This window comes from Setaria viridis, chromosome 9 (genome assembly GCF_005286985.2).
Source record: "Setaria viridis chromosome 9, Setaria_viridis_v4.0, whole genome shotgun sequence".
NCBI lineage: Eukaryota > Viridiplantae > Streptophyta > Magnoliopsida > Poales > Poaceae > Setaria > Setaria viridis.
Window position 1 is genome coordinate 42,980,846 of NC_048271.2, and position 12,865 is coordinate 42,993,710.

Consider the following 12,865-nt stretch of genomic DNA (forward strand, 5'->3'; position numbering starts at 1 on the left):
CACTTTTACCCCTACTTATCTTCAATAATGATATGAATTTAATACCTAAACTATTGATTACACCTAATAAATTGGTCGTTTTCACATGTGCAACATATTTTGGAGGATGTTCTGTTTTTGTAGGGAATTGGACCTAAAAGTATATTTTTGGATAAAGCATTGAACAAGTATCGAACTAGACAAAGACGGAGGCCAACGGGCTCAGGAAGGGCCTAGGCCGATCGGCCTAGAGGAGCCCAGGCCGATCGGTCTAGGGTCTTCTGGAGCCTTCCGACGCTCACCTTTGGCAAGCAATCCTCCGAGATGACTTAAAGCCTAAGTTTGTGAAGATATAACAAGGATCAATTCGGGATCAAAGATGAATAAAAAAAGATCAAGCGGAGATTTGGAAAGTCATTGAAGATCAATCTCATCCCGAAGCAACCAACGTGCCAGGCCCACGTGCAAGTGAAAATAAGACTTTAAAGCACCCGAGAAGACTTGGGGACGAAGCAGGATATGAGAGGGCAAAAGTAAGGCCCAAGTCGATCGGCCTGGGGGTTTCCTCGCCCCTTCGCCTTCCAATTTTTGCCACGCGCTCTCTGGACTATAAATACAACGAAAATCCACCGAGCCCCATATCCAAGACGACATACTCGACGTGAAGCAACAGAAAAGCGGAAAGAGCTCGAGGGACACCTCTCCGGAGAGCCGAGGGCCGTGCAATTGTTGGAGGCTAGCGTATGCGAACCTTTGCCTGCGTGATTACCCTGCGAGGAAAATCACGCTGGAGTTCTGGAGCTAGGAGTCATCAAGATCAAGGTAGGATCCCGGTGGTGATCTTGTGATGTATAATCATTAATGGTGAAGTAATAGATGTGTTCATGTTCTTAGCGATCTAAGTATCTCCTTTGATGGTTTTATGCTTTTATCAGGTTTGTTTGCTTTTCAATCTATGAATCGATGATATATTGCTTAGGGTGTTCTTGTGATCGTGGTGACCAGATTTGCATGCCTGATTTACCGATGAGTATGACATGTTCTCATGACCATGTGCTTAACCTGCTTACGCTGATAGAGGTGATCGTGATGGGATTTTTCTTGTGTGTGGGGGGGAGGGGCGGTTTTGGAATCCGAACCAGAGGTGTAAATTTAAATATGCTTATTACTAAGATCATATCTGCGTTGATTTCCTATCCATGCTCAGAATTACAATATATACATAGTCTAGGTTGTTCTAGATTGGTTATTTTTGCTCTATCTGTTATCTGTTTGTATATATTTAGTAGATTGGATTTGAATCTCTCATAAACATCAAGTTAATATTAACAATGCTAGTTGAAATACCTGGATTGATAAACCTTAGAGGAATACTTTGAGGGAAGAGCTACAGCTGATCCCTACGCTTGCGGTTTATAACTTGGCATGCTAACAGCCGTCAACAGTATCATCCAAACTTGGTGCCGAGCATTGATGCATAATGGGATAATAATTTGATGGATTGTTTTCTTTCATAAGCAAAGACCTTAATCGGCTTCTATTGTGTAAAATGCAGCAGTGAAATTGTATCGTGTCGTGGCATGTGAAAGCTTTTATATTAGCTGGATGCGCATTCTGCAGCTGCCTTTATATATGCAGATAAGTATGGCATGACAGTCCACCGGTAGCTTACCACAATTAACCCATGGATAAGTGACCACATTAAGCCGTATTTTTTTATCCAAATATTTTGGGTCATTAGGATATTTCAAGCTGGCGAACTGTACAACAGATAATATGTTCGGCTACATATTTGTGGTCTCAGCTATAATGTGTTGGCTAATAATGTGGTCATACACCTATGGACTTGCTGGAACTCCATATTATCTGTTGTACTTCGCCAACTTGAAATTGAAATGAAACATGCTTTCAAATCACGTGGTAGGAACGGCGGGCCCCATATGTCAGCAGCCGAACGGGCCCGCATCGCAGTTAACTGAAGCCGGCTCACGCTCACGGCCTCACCTGGCCGTCGGAGTGCAGACCTTTGCCTGAACCTGAAAATCTCGTTTCAAACCGTCCAATCCCCAAATCTGCCCTCCCAACCCACAGAACTCGCCGCCGGCGACACCTCCGGCGATCTCCCCCCTCTTCCCTTCTTTCCGCCTCAAACCCCTCCCGAGCCCAACACCGCCCGACCATGCAGCGAAAGAACTTCCGCAAGCGGAGCTTCGAGCCGGACGCCGACGACCGCTCCGACGACGAGGACACCCGCCGGTACCACCTCCCCCTATCCCCCTCCTCTCTCTTGCTTCGCCAGGCCTTCTCCCTGATGCCTCCCTCCCTTCCTCCCCTCGCAGCGTCGTCCTGGAGGAGATCAAGTACATGCAGAAGCTCCGGGAGAGGAAGCTGGGCATCCCCGCCGACCCCGCCGCCGCCTCCACCAACGGGTCCTCCGCCCGCGGACTGGTGGGTGGAGGGGGAGCGGCTATCGGCGAGGCCGAGAAGGAGGACCTCGTCCTCCAGGACACCTTCGCGCAGGAGACCGCCGTCACCATCGAGGACCCCAACATGTACTTTGCTGTGCCTATATATCTGATTCCTCATGTTGTTAGTGTGATGCTCCATGTAGGCGCAGCAATTGACACGGACATGTGTTTGTTGGTTCAAATTGAAGGCTGAGGTATGTGGAGACCGAGCTGGCGAAGAAGAGGGGTAAGACAGTTGATGTGGGACACAAGGAAGAGATGGACCATGTGGACGAGCTCTACACCGTGCCAGACCACCTCAAGGTATGCTTGTGGCTCAACCGCAGTCCTCAACCTGTGATTGCTCATGGTCCTCTGGACTGCAATGATGGTACCGTCATATTGTTGCTTGCAGGTGAAGAAGAAGAACTCGGAGGAGAGCTCGACACAGTGGACTACGGGCATTGCTGAAGTTCAGCTGCCTATTGAGTGCGTTCTTGCATCATTCTGTCTTTTCTTGTTTAGAGTAAAGCCTTGCTATAATTGAGCTTAATACTCTTTTATAATTAGGAAGTCAGAATAGATGAGTATACATGAAAATTGATGCTATCTATCTGTATAAATTGGGTATAGATCACCCAAAGATCCCAACATCATTGTCCATTGCACTATTTGTTTTTGATTGACAAAAAATCTGGTTCACACTTTAACTTCATGTTCCCGAGTTGCAGAGAACAATCCTAACTTACGCTGCCTTTGATTATTTGGCTGGAAATCCTTCCACATTATCACACAACAGTTTCAAGTTTGTGTGTGGAAGGAAATTATCTAATGACCCAGTTTATGATTATCAGCCATAACTTGATTGATAGATACAAAAACTTGATTTCAGTATGGTTACAGATTCATTCACCATGAATTGACTGATATTTAAACTGCGCTACAATAATGTATTAAAAGATTAGGACCAATAATGCAATCTAGAGAGAGCTTCTTCCCTGTCTTCTCTCAATATTTTGGTCTATGGTTTAGTCTAGTCTTTCTTTTTAAAGGTAGATGCACAGTCACATCACTTCCATGTTATCATTGTTCTTTTTATCTTCGCAGGTACAAATTAAGAAACATTGAAGAAACTGAGGCAGCTAAAAAGATGCTGCAAGAGAAAAGACTTGCGGCTAAACCAAAATCAGATTCAAATATTCCATCAAGTTACAGTGCTGATTATTTCCATCGTGGCAAAGAATATGATGAGAAATTGCGGAGAGGTTTGTTACATGTCCCTTTTCAAGCATATATGAGAAGTTGCATAGTACCTGTATAACATAGTTTATGTAACTTAATTTGATTTATGAAGGAAACTATGCAATTTTTCACAATTGTTTTAATACGAGCTATGACAGCTTTAAAAAAAAGCATATTATAACAAAGCAAACACAAACAGTCCCTAAGTCAGCAAATAAAAGTCTCTTCCATCTGTATTTTTGGGAGGAATCGTTTTGAGATCCAATTGTTCTTTTGAAGTCACATGTTCCATCAAGGGAGTGCAATTAGTGCCCTGTTGATTTTTTGTGAGCCGTCCTAAGGTTTCACAACTGCATAAACATTTGAAGAGATACATTACATTTACCATTCTAACACTCACTGAAATAAATCCACTGTACTGGCAGGAAAAATATCTGATGATTCAAACTCTTATTTATTATATTTCATTATTATATGTCTAGCGTGCCTCTAGTCCTTATTTTTTCCTTGTAGAAGAATCCGATAGAATACTCCACGCTCCTGTATCTATTTATTCCTGCAAACCCACTAAAAAAGAGGTGATACATGAAAAAAAAAAGAAAAGACATCTTGTGCTAGTCACAAAATTTGAGGAAAAAAATAGAGAACTTTTCAGAAAGAAAGATCCACACTAAAGACGGATAAGCTTTGTGTCAAACTAGAGCCTAGAACTTTGCAATCAACATGTGCCCATGACCCCTTTCAAAATATCATTAACCATGATTCATCTAAGACCTGTCTTCTCATTCAAGGTTGTTCCCTTTCGTTTTGGTAAAAACTCCAGTTCACTCTCCTGAAGTTTTTTGGCAGTCCAGATAACTTCCCCCCTGTCTTGAGCACCCAAACTATAAAAATCACTTCACACATTCCGTATTGACATTTTGTTTGTATCAGTCATCTTTATACAAGCTGTGGTTTAGGTTGAAATTTTGCGGGATGATATATGGCATTGTACACTAAGAAAATATTTATGAAGTTATTATATATCTATTTTAAACGTTTGGAGCACCTAAAACAGATATGCAAATAGTCATAAGAAATAGCGAAATATTTGGGTACGCTTTCATCTAATTTCAACCTGATGCACAAAAGTGTACAAACAAAAAAGACAAATTCCATTAGGGAGTTAAGTGAGATTAAAATACTTGAGGGGATTATCCGAAAACCAAATAAATCTTGTTACATTGTTCTTGCATTTTTATGTATGTAGCAACATCTAAGATTATTGCATTTTAATCTATCATGTGGTATTGTTATAGATATTACTTATGTAGCTACAAGATCTTTTTATCCACTAAATAGAAACCCTTTTCAAGCTAGTGAACATGATGTTGCAATGTTATCTGGCATACTTAAAAGTTAAGATTGATATACACAAGAAATGTTTGTACACTGTGCTGCCAGCCTGGTCGGTGGGCATCTGGGGAGAAGGGAAGAGTTATGGGAGGCAGGGTAGCAGATTTCTTGCTGCTGTTTGAATTCTAACAGTAACTTGTGCTAATATATACAGGGCCGACGGAGCTGAACTTACTAATTCGATCCCAATAAGATATCAATCTTTTTTTTTTGCGGGAATAAGATATCAACCTGATTAAATAAATAACAATATGTCCTCTCATTCAACTTGAAGTCTCTTTACTTATATCCCAGGTTGTCTAAGCCCTTGCGACTGATCTGTTTGTCTCAGTGTGGTCTTGTGTTGCCCATGGACACAGAAGTCGGCTTTGCAATCCAGTTAAACATGTTCAGTACACCAAACTATATATATATATCAGTATATGATTCTTGTCTGGAGAATCTGAAGATTGCAGCTTCCTCTTGCTGCCCTCTGACTGCACCAAAATATGTCTGCCATTTTACGTCTCTGGTTGGTTTGATGTCATCTGTTCTATCAAGTGCCAGAATAACTTTGCCATCGATTTCTGCTACTGCTAGTGCCAAGTTCAGAGCAACCCTTTGTGCCCTATTGCTAGCTTTCTGTAAAATGATAGTGCCTGTGTATGTTTTGTATTTTTCAAAAAAAGAGTCACTAGATGGATGAACTAGGCAATCTTTTCTTTTAATGAGAACTTGGTGCGTTATGATGCTTAATCAACCAATAGGAGTATTCAGGTCAATATAAGGTTAGGGATATGGATGTTGACTGTTGAGTGTTAGATATATGAAGAAATGATAATAACGAGTGGACCATTCTGCTGCAGCAAATTCATGCAATAAGCAACAATAGTGACACCATTTCTGACTCTGGCATTTAAGGGTCTCTAAGTATGTCATATCATGTGCATCTTCGTTGTTCTCATTTAAGTGTGCTAAATTTATTATTGATCATGCAGAGAATCCTGGGCTGTACAAAGATAAAGATTCTCGGCCTAATGAAAGTGCAGGAGGTAAAGCAACAGATACTAAAAATACAGCTGGTGCCGGTGCAGGACGGAGAGAGGCTGCTAGTGATGATATCATGCTTGAGCGATTCCGCAGGCGAGAAAAAATTCGTGTCATGCGAAGGTAGCCAGAGCTGTCAGATTGCTACCGTTGCCTTTGAAGATCAAATATGTGATCACATGAAGACCTCAGTATTCCTGTCCTTTTTAGCGAGAATTTTACTGTAAAGCTGCATCCTTGGTTCTTGGCTACTTTTGCAGCTACTAAGGGCAAGGAGCAGATTAAATCCTTATCGCAGAGGTGATTTGGGGCAATAGATTTGGGGGAGAGTTATCACAAACTCATGTCGGCTCGGAGGCTCAGATGTCTCAGGGGCCTTGCAGTGGTTGAAGACATAGGAGCTGTAACTTGCTGGGATCGTGGCAAGCTCCATATTCATCTGCTCAGGAAGAAACAAGGTGTGCCCTCTGTGACAAATATAAATGAGCTGCTGCGACATATTGTGCAAAGGCCAAAGGTAGCAGGATTTCATTTGGTATGGAGTCCATGCCAAAGCCAACAATTTGTTCTTTCTAGCTTGGAATACCCTGTTTCTGTGAGTTGCTCAAAGTCTCTGCTGCAGTTGATGTGTGCACAGAGTAATTAAGCATTTGACGATCTACTCGTAATCCTAAAGCTAGCTAGAGCCTACTAGCAAGGCCACTACACATCCCCGTTTCTAAGAGAAGATGTGAAACTAATTAAAAAGAATTTAACCCTTTTTCTACAGTTTCCAGTCGCTTTCAATCACTACTTAGTTGACCTGAAACATAAAAGGAACATACTCCGTACAGTGCAACTTCTTAACATACTCCTGGCCGCAAACAGAAGAAGAGAGGCAACCCCATGAAAGAAATAGCTATTGACCGAGGAGTTCACAAAAAATGAGACGTGGACATAAACAAGCAAATGGTACTAGAGGCTTATTAGACTCGCTTTATAGACCACTGCAATGGGATGTTAGCAGAAGTAGAACGAGCCCCAAACTCCCAGATATCCCAAGAACTGCGGGATCCTGTAGCAGTAGCTCTACCGCAGCGGAAGCCGCGCAAAGCCTTCCCAAAGCTGATCTCTGGCCGCATCACGCTCTCCCTGTACATCAGCAGAGCGGCGCAGCACCAGTTGACGCTCACCTTGCGCCACATCTTGCTCCGGATGCTGTACGCCATGATCCCATCTTCCAGCTGCACGAATATCTCCTCGTCCTCGTGGACGCCCTCCACGACCTCCACGGCGGCGGCCGCCGCGAACATCCTCGGCGACACTCGAATGCCATCCACCCGGACCGTCTCCCTGAGCCTCCAGCTTCCGGTGTCCGAGTAGTCATCCAGTACCCACACACCTCCAGGGCCACGGGCGGCTGCTTGGTGAGGGCCAGGACGCAGAGCTTGCCGCCGGGCACGACGCGCGACCGTGCCGTCGTCGGGTCCAGCCCCGGGCGCTCCGGTGCCGCCATGATCCGGAACTTCTCCCGCGCCGTGTCGAACACCAGCAGCGCCGCCTTTCCGGAACCCAGCTGCACCGGCCAGTGCAAGTTGCCACGCAATCTGACAGAACGATCCCCCTCACTCTTCATGGAGGAGATGTTCTTTGACATGGGAAGGGGAACCTCCCGCCAGCCGGTGCCGTCACCAACGGCCAGGATCCGGGCCGTGGTCGGGGACACCAGGTCGGGATCACCGGGCACGGCCATGTCGGAGGAGTGGAGGAGGTGGAAGCGCCCGGTCACCGGATGCGCGTAGCCGCCGATGATCCGGCCTTCATCAGCGGGGGCGGAGACGACGGCCAGGCGCCCGTGAGCGGGTTCCAGAGCATGTAGTCGGCACCGGCGCCGAGCTGCGGCGGCTTCCGCGGAAAGACGCGCGTGCAGAGGACACCGTCCCAGGAGCGGAAGACCTCGGCGGAGATGGTCATGTCGTCGAGGGAGAGGGCCCGGGGGGACGGCTCCGTCTTGTGGACTTCGGGGTGCCAGCGGCCGCGGAAGCGGTCGAACCGGATGACGTCGACGGGGCTATGGCCATCGACGACCTCGAGCCACCTGCTGCCGCTGCTCTTCATGATCGCGGTGACGGCGGCCGGGCGGTTGGCGAGGACGCGGTCGACGCTCGGGTGGGAGGCGATGGCGTTCCAGGCCCTGCACACCGCGCGGGAACGGCCGATGGAGCGGGGTGGCAGGCGGGCGAGGATCTCGGCGACCACGTCGTCCGGCGGCAGGGACGGCCCGTGCGCTTCCATGATGGCAAAACCACGTCTTCGTTTCGATCTTTTTCGTCTTTGAGGGTAAACGTTGAGACGAGTTGTACTCCGTACTTGATAACGTACGAGCTCTAGCTTTCGTGAATCGTGATGATAAGAAGTTAGGAAGATGCAAGTCCTTGCAGTTGCCGAGATGAGAGATGAACCAACACGACAGTGAAAATAAGAGTCCAAATACAACAACACGGCTGTGGATCAATCAGTAGCTTGGATTCATGCACATTAATTATGTGCTTCATAGGATTTTGTTTTTCAGTCAAATTCGCGCACCAGAGAAGTTCATTCCCAAAGCCATCCTGTTCAGAAAATCTAGAATTTTAGAATTGAAACAAGATAATATTAACATTGGCTGAAAAGAAACTTTACCAAAAAGATAAGATTTCAACTTATTGAAACTCTACTTGCACACTCAGAAATAAAAAAAAGATCAATTTTATTATACGGTGGATTGGACCAACTAAAATAGTTTTGAGGAATAAATCAAATCCATATTTTGTTTAGAAGTTAAGTAGATAAAGTGGATTGCCGAGGATAGTAAAATAGACATCTTTCTTTTATTTATAATGGCAAATGTGGGTGGTATAGAAGCAAATTAGATCGTGGCTATTGTTGTCAACATGGTTGAATCTGAAAAATCTATGACCAAGTGCCTTTGCTTTATTTTTTAAAAAATTCTAGGAGTTCTTCCTTTTTTAGCATGTCTTATGAGGATTAACATTGCGGCTCTCAGAGTTTCCGATTAGTAATAGTAAGATAAAAGATCTCAAATACTAGCAAAATGAACTTTGTTAACGACTTCTAGCGTAAAGTGAATGCAAGTTTGTAGTGAGAGTTTTGAGTAAGAATTTTGAACATCTCCAACAATTGAATAAATGCGGACTTTAACATTTGTGTTGGATATTAGCCAACTTGTTTTAAGGTTTGAAATATAGTTTGACTCAACATCACTATTACTAATTGGAGGTTATATTGAAGCCTCCATAGACATACTCTTGGAAAAAAAGATAAATTTTAGAAACTTTCAAAGAAATCAGAAACATTTTGTCATTAATCCTATTTACTCTAATAATCACAACCATTAGATCTACTATATTTTCTAAAGAAACACCGACCTATGCTATTATGAAGATACCGTAAAGTAACCCATAAATCGTTACCTAAATTACCCACCTCTGCCATTATAAAAAATAGCATAAAGTAACACCTAATGTTCATCTAAATTACCACCTATGCAACTACAAAAGATAATTCAAAGTAACTCCTAAACTTGCGTCCAAATTACCCATATTTGTTATTATTAAAACACCCAAAACTGAATCTAAATTATTTACATATGTCATTATTGTAAAAGATCCCAATATTGTTATTATTGAAAATACTAATTTAAGACAAACATGCACATGCATAGAGGACTCGATGAAAATATTATTCCATGTTAAACATGCAACTTATACTAAGGGTTCAACTACTAAATATGAATGTAGATGAAAACTTGTATACAATAATTAATAAATTACTAACTAAAGTTGATCACAAATGAATAAAGAGAAATATATGAGTGTTAACAAATAAATAAGAGGAAGCGCTAATTTGGTTATGAGTTTCTAATACTTATGCCTCTCTAGCTTTAAATTGTTTTTAAGCGCCTCAATTCCAAAAATAAAAAACGATCAAGCTAAGCAGTGGGATATGATCCCTGAATTATTGCTTAGGCCCACGAAGCTGGCGCCATCTAAATTCACGTGCTGCTGCACAGCTAACCAGTGAGGTAGTCAGGCACTAGCATACGGGCATATAGGGCTTGTTTGGTTTGAAGTCTGACAAGAAATTGCCTGGCCGGGGTGCTGCCTGTGACTTGCCTTGCCTGCATCATGTTTGGTTGGGGTCCTGAGTACCAATGCTGCTGCCTGTGCCTGGATGGAGATTAGCGCCAGTTGCCTGGCTCCGGCACTCGAGTTTGAACGCCTGGCGCAGGCAAGCAGATTAGCCTGGTACTGATAAGGTCATTGACGCATGCTACCATGTCATGTGCCCTTTTTATTCTTTTCTTTTTAAAAAATTACCACGTCACGATTCGTTTGTTCTCATGCAAAGCCGATTAGCTACTGTTGCTTTTCCTTCTCTTTCTCTATAAATTGATGAGCACAGGAAGAACGTTTAGCAAATATATTTTTTTTAAAAAATCAATATCACTTCAAAAGTGAACAACGAATATAGAAATACTAAAAATAAAGATTAATTATTAAAGTACATGGAGGAATTGATTGATATATATATGCATACTCTCTAACTAAGATGCAATATATTGTTGTTAGTGTTCTTAGGCACAGGACTCCAACCAAACACATCTTTTTCAAACTTACCTCGCCAGGCAAAATACATCAACTTTATAGGCAACTCTCAGGCAACATTTTTCACCGGGCAAATCCTCCAGGCCTCCAACCAAACAAGCCCATAGTGATTGCTCAGTCGCAGCTGCTCTTGCCACTTGTGCAACCGAGAGGGAAAGGAGAGAGCGCCATGGCCAAGGCTCACATCCTCGTGCTGCCGCTGCCGGGCCAGGGCCACGTCACCCCGCTCATGGAGCTCTCCCACCTCCTGGTGGACCACGGCTTCGAGGTCACGTTCGTCAACACCGAAGCGTAGACATCAGCAAGCTCATCGGCGCCTACACCCGGCACATGCCGGGGCACCTGGAGCGGCTCATCGCCGAGATGGAGGCGGACGGGAGGCCCAAGGTAAAGTGGCTCGTCTCCGACGTGTACGCGTGATGGTCCTTGGACATCGCCAAAAGGTTAGGCATCCGGGTGGCCACATTCTGGCCGGCGTCGGTGGCGTGCTTAGCTATTAATCTCAAGGTCCCCAAGTTGACAGAGGAAGGGCTCCTCAACAACAAGGGTTGGCCGGAGCGGGATGAGACGTTCCAGCTTGCCCCCGGGATCCCGCCGCTCCACACGTTGCAGCTGCCGTGGAACAACATCGGCACGGCCGAGGTGCAGCCCATCAGCTTCGAGCTGTTCAGCCGGACCGATAGGCTCAGCGCCGTCGCCGAGATGGTGGTGTGCAACTCCTTCCACGAGGCCAAGACCGGCGCGTTCATGCTCCTGCCGCCGAGCGTCCTGCCCATCGGCCCGCTGTCCTCCAACCGGAAGTCCGTTGGGCAGTTCCTGCCTGAGGACACCCGGTGCCTTCGGTGGCTCGACGCCCAGCCCGACGGCTCCATCGTGTACGTGGCGTTCGGCAGCACCACCGTGTTGGAGCCGTGCCAGTTCCAGGAGCTCGCGCTGGGGCTGGAGCTCGCCGGCCGGCCGTTCCTCTGGGTGGTGCGGCCGGACTTGACGACGACCGGCGAGCTGAGCAAGGCATGGTACGACGAGTTCCAAGCCCGCGGCGGGCAAGGGCATGGTGGCCAGCTGGTGGCCCCAGTAGCAGGTGTTGGCGCACCATGTGGTGGCGTGCTTCGTGTCGCACTGCGGATGGAACTCGACGATGGAGGGGGTGTGGAACGGCCTGTCGTTCCTGTGCTGGCCCTACTTCTTCGACCAGTACATTGACCCGAACTACGTCACCGACGTGTGGAGGACCGGCCTGGCGGTGTCGCCCGACACGGGTGGGGTCGTAATGAAGGAGGAGTTGAGGAGCTGGAGCAGGTCATCGGCGACGCCGAGATCAGGGAGAATGTATGCGGCCCGCCGGTGCATCAGCCAAGGGAGATCCTCGTGCGACAACTTGAACAAGTTTGTGAACCTGCTAAGTGAATGAGGACACGGCTACCTCGATCTACGCTTGCATGCTCAGTGTGTGGAATCCTTAATTTGCAGCTGTGTTATTTGTACCCTACCTTTGATACTTTGCATGGAATCGGTGCTCTCGAAGCCTAAGAGGAGGAGGGTGAATTAGGCAACTTAAAATCTTAACCTATTGCTTTCACTACTTTTACATCAAACTTAAACTAGATCATGCTACCAAGATGTGCAATTATAGTTCATCTAGTGTGAAACCCTCATCCCAAAACAAGTTTTGCAACCTAGAGCCAATCCTAGCAATATACTACACTAAGAAAGTAAAGTCACACAAGTTGCAAGTATGAAATGCGGAAACGTAAAGGAGGGGATGAGTGGAAGCAAATTCTTGACACGATGATTTATCCCGTAGTATCGGTAGGTACTAAGCCACCACTAGTCCACGTTGTTGAAGCACTCACACAAGAGTATTGCTTCCCGGTCACAAGTCTCTCCCGGGACACCCCTTGACTTGCCACAAAGGCTTGGCCACTAAGGCTCACGCCAAGTTCCCCAGTCACTTTGATGCCATCTCCACTAAGGAAGGGGGTCTCCACGTCCCCTGCACACGGTCGTCGACGCCGCTTCACACCAAGTCGGAGGGTCGGAGGCTTGCCAACGAGCCACCAAGGCTCTAAGGTGCCGGCATACCTTGTACAACTGTGGTTCACTCCTAAAACCGATCACAAGGTAGGCACA

The 12,865-nt window shown here is 45.7% G+C and overlaps 1 protein-coding gene and 1 pseudogene across 1 annotated transcript; both read left to right on the top strand.

Moving 5' to 3' along the window:
• Nucleotides 1–1,974: 1,974 nt before the first annotated feature.
• LOC117840487 (protein COP1 SUPPRESSOR 2) lies at nt 1,975–6,750 on the top strand. Its single transcript, XM_034720994.2, has 6 exons — nt 1,975–2,235; nt 2,319–2,531; nt 2,636–2,750; nt 2,842–2,915; nt 3,534–3,691; nt 6,041–6,750. The coding sequence occupies exons 1-6, from the start codon at nt 2,159–2,161 to the stop codon at nt 6,214–6,216; spliced, it is 813 nt and encodes a 270-aa protein (XP_034576885.1). The 5' UTR covers nt 1,975–2,158; the 3' UTR covers nt 6,217–6,750.
• A 3,507-nt stretch (nt 6,751–10,257) lies between these two features.
• LOC117841062 (UDP-glycosyltransferase 83A1-like) lies at nt 10,258–12,865 on the top strand (annotated as a pseudogene).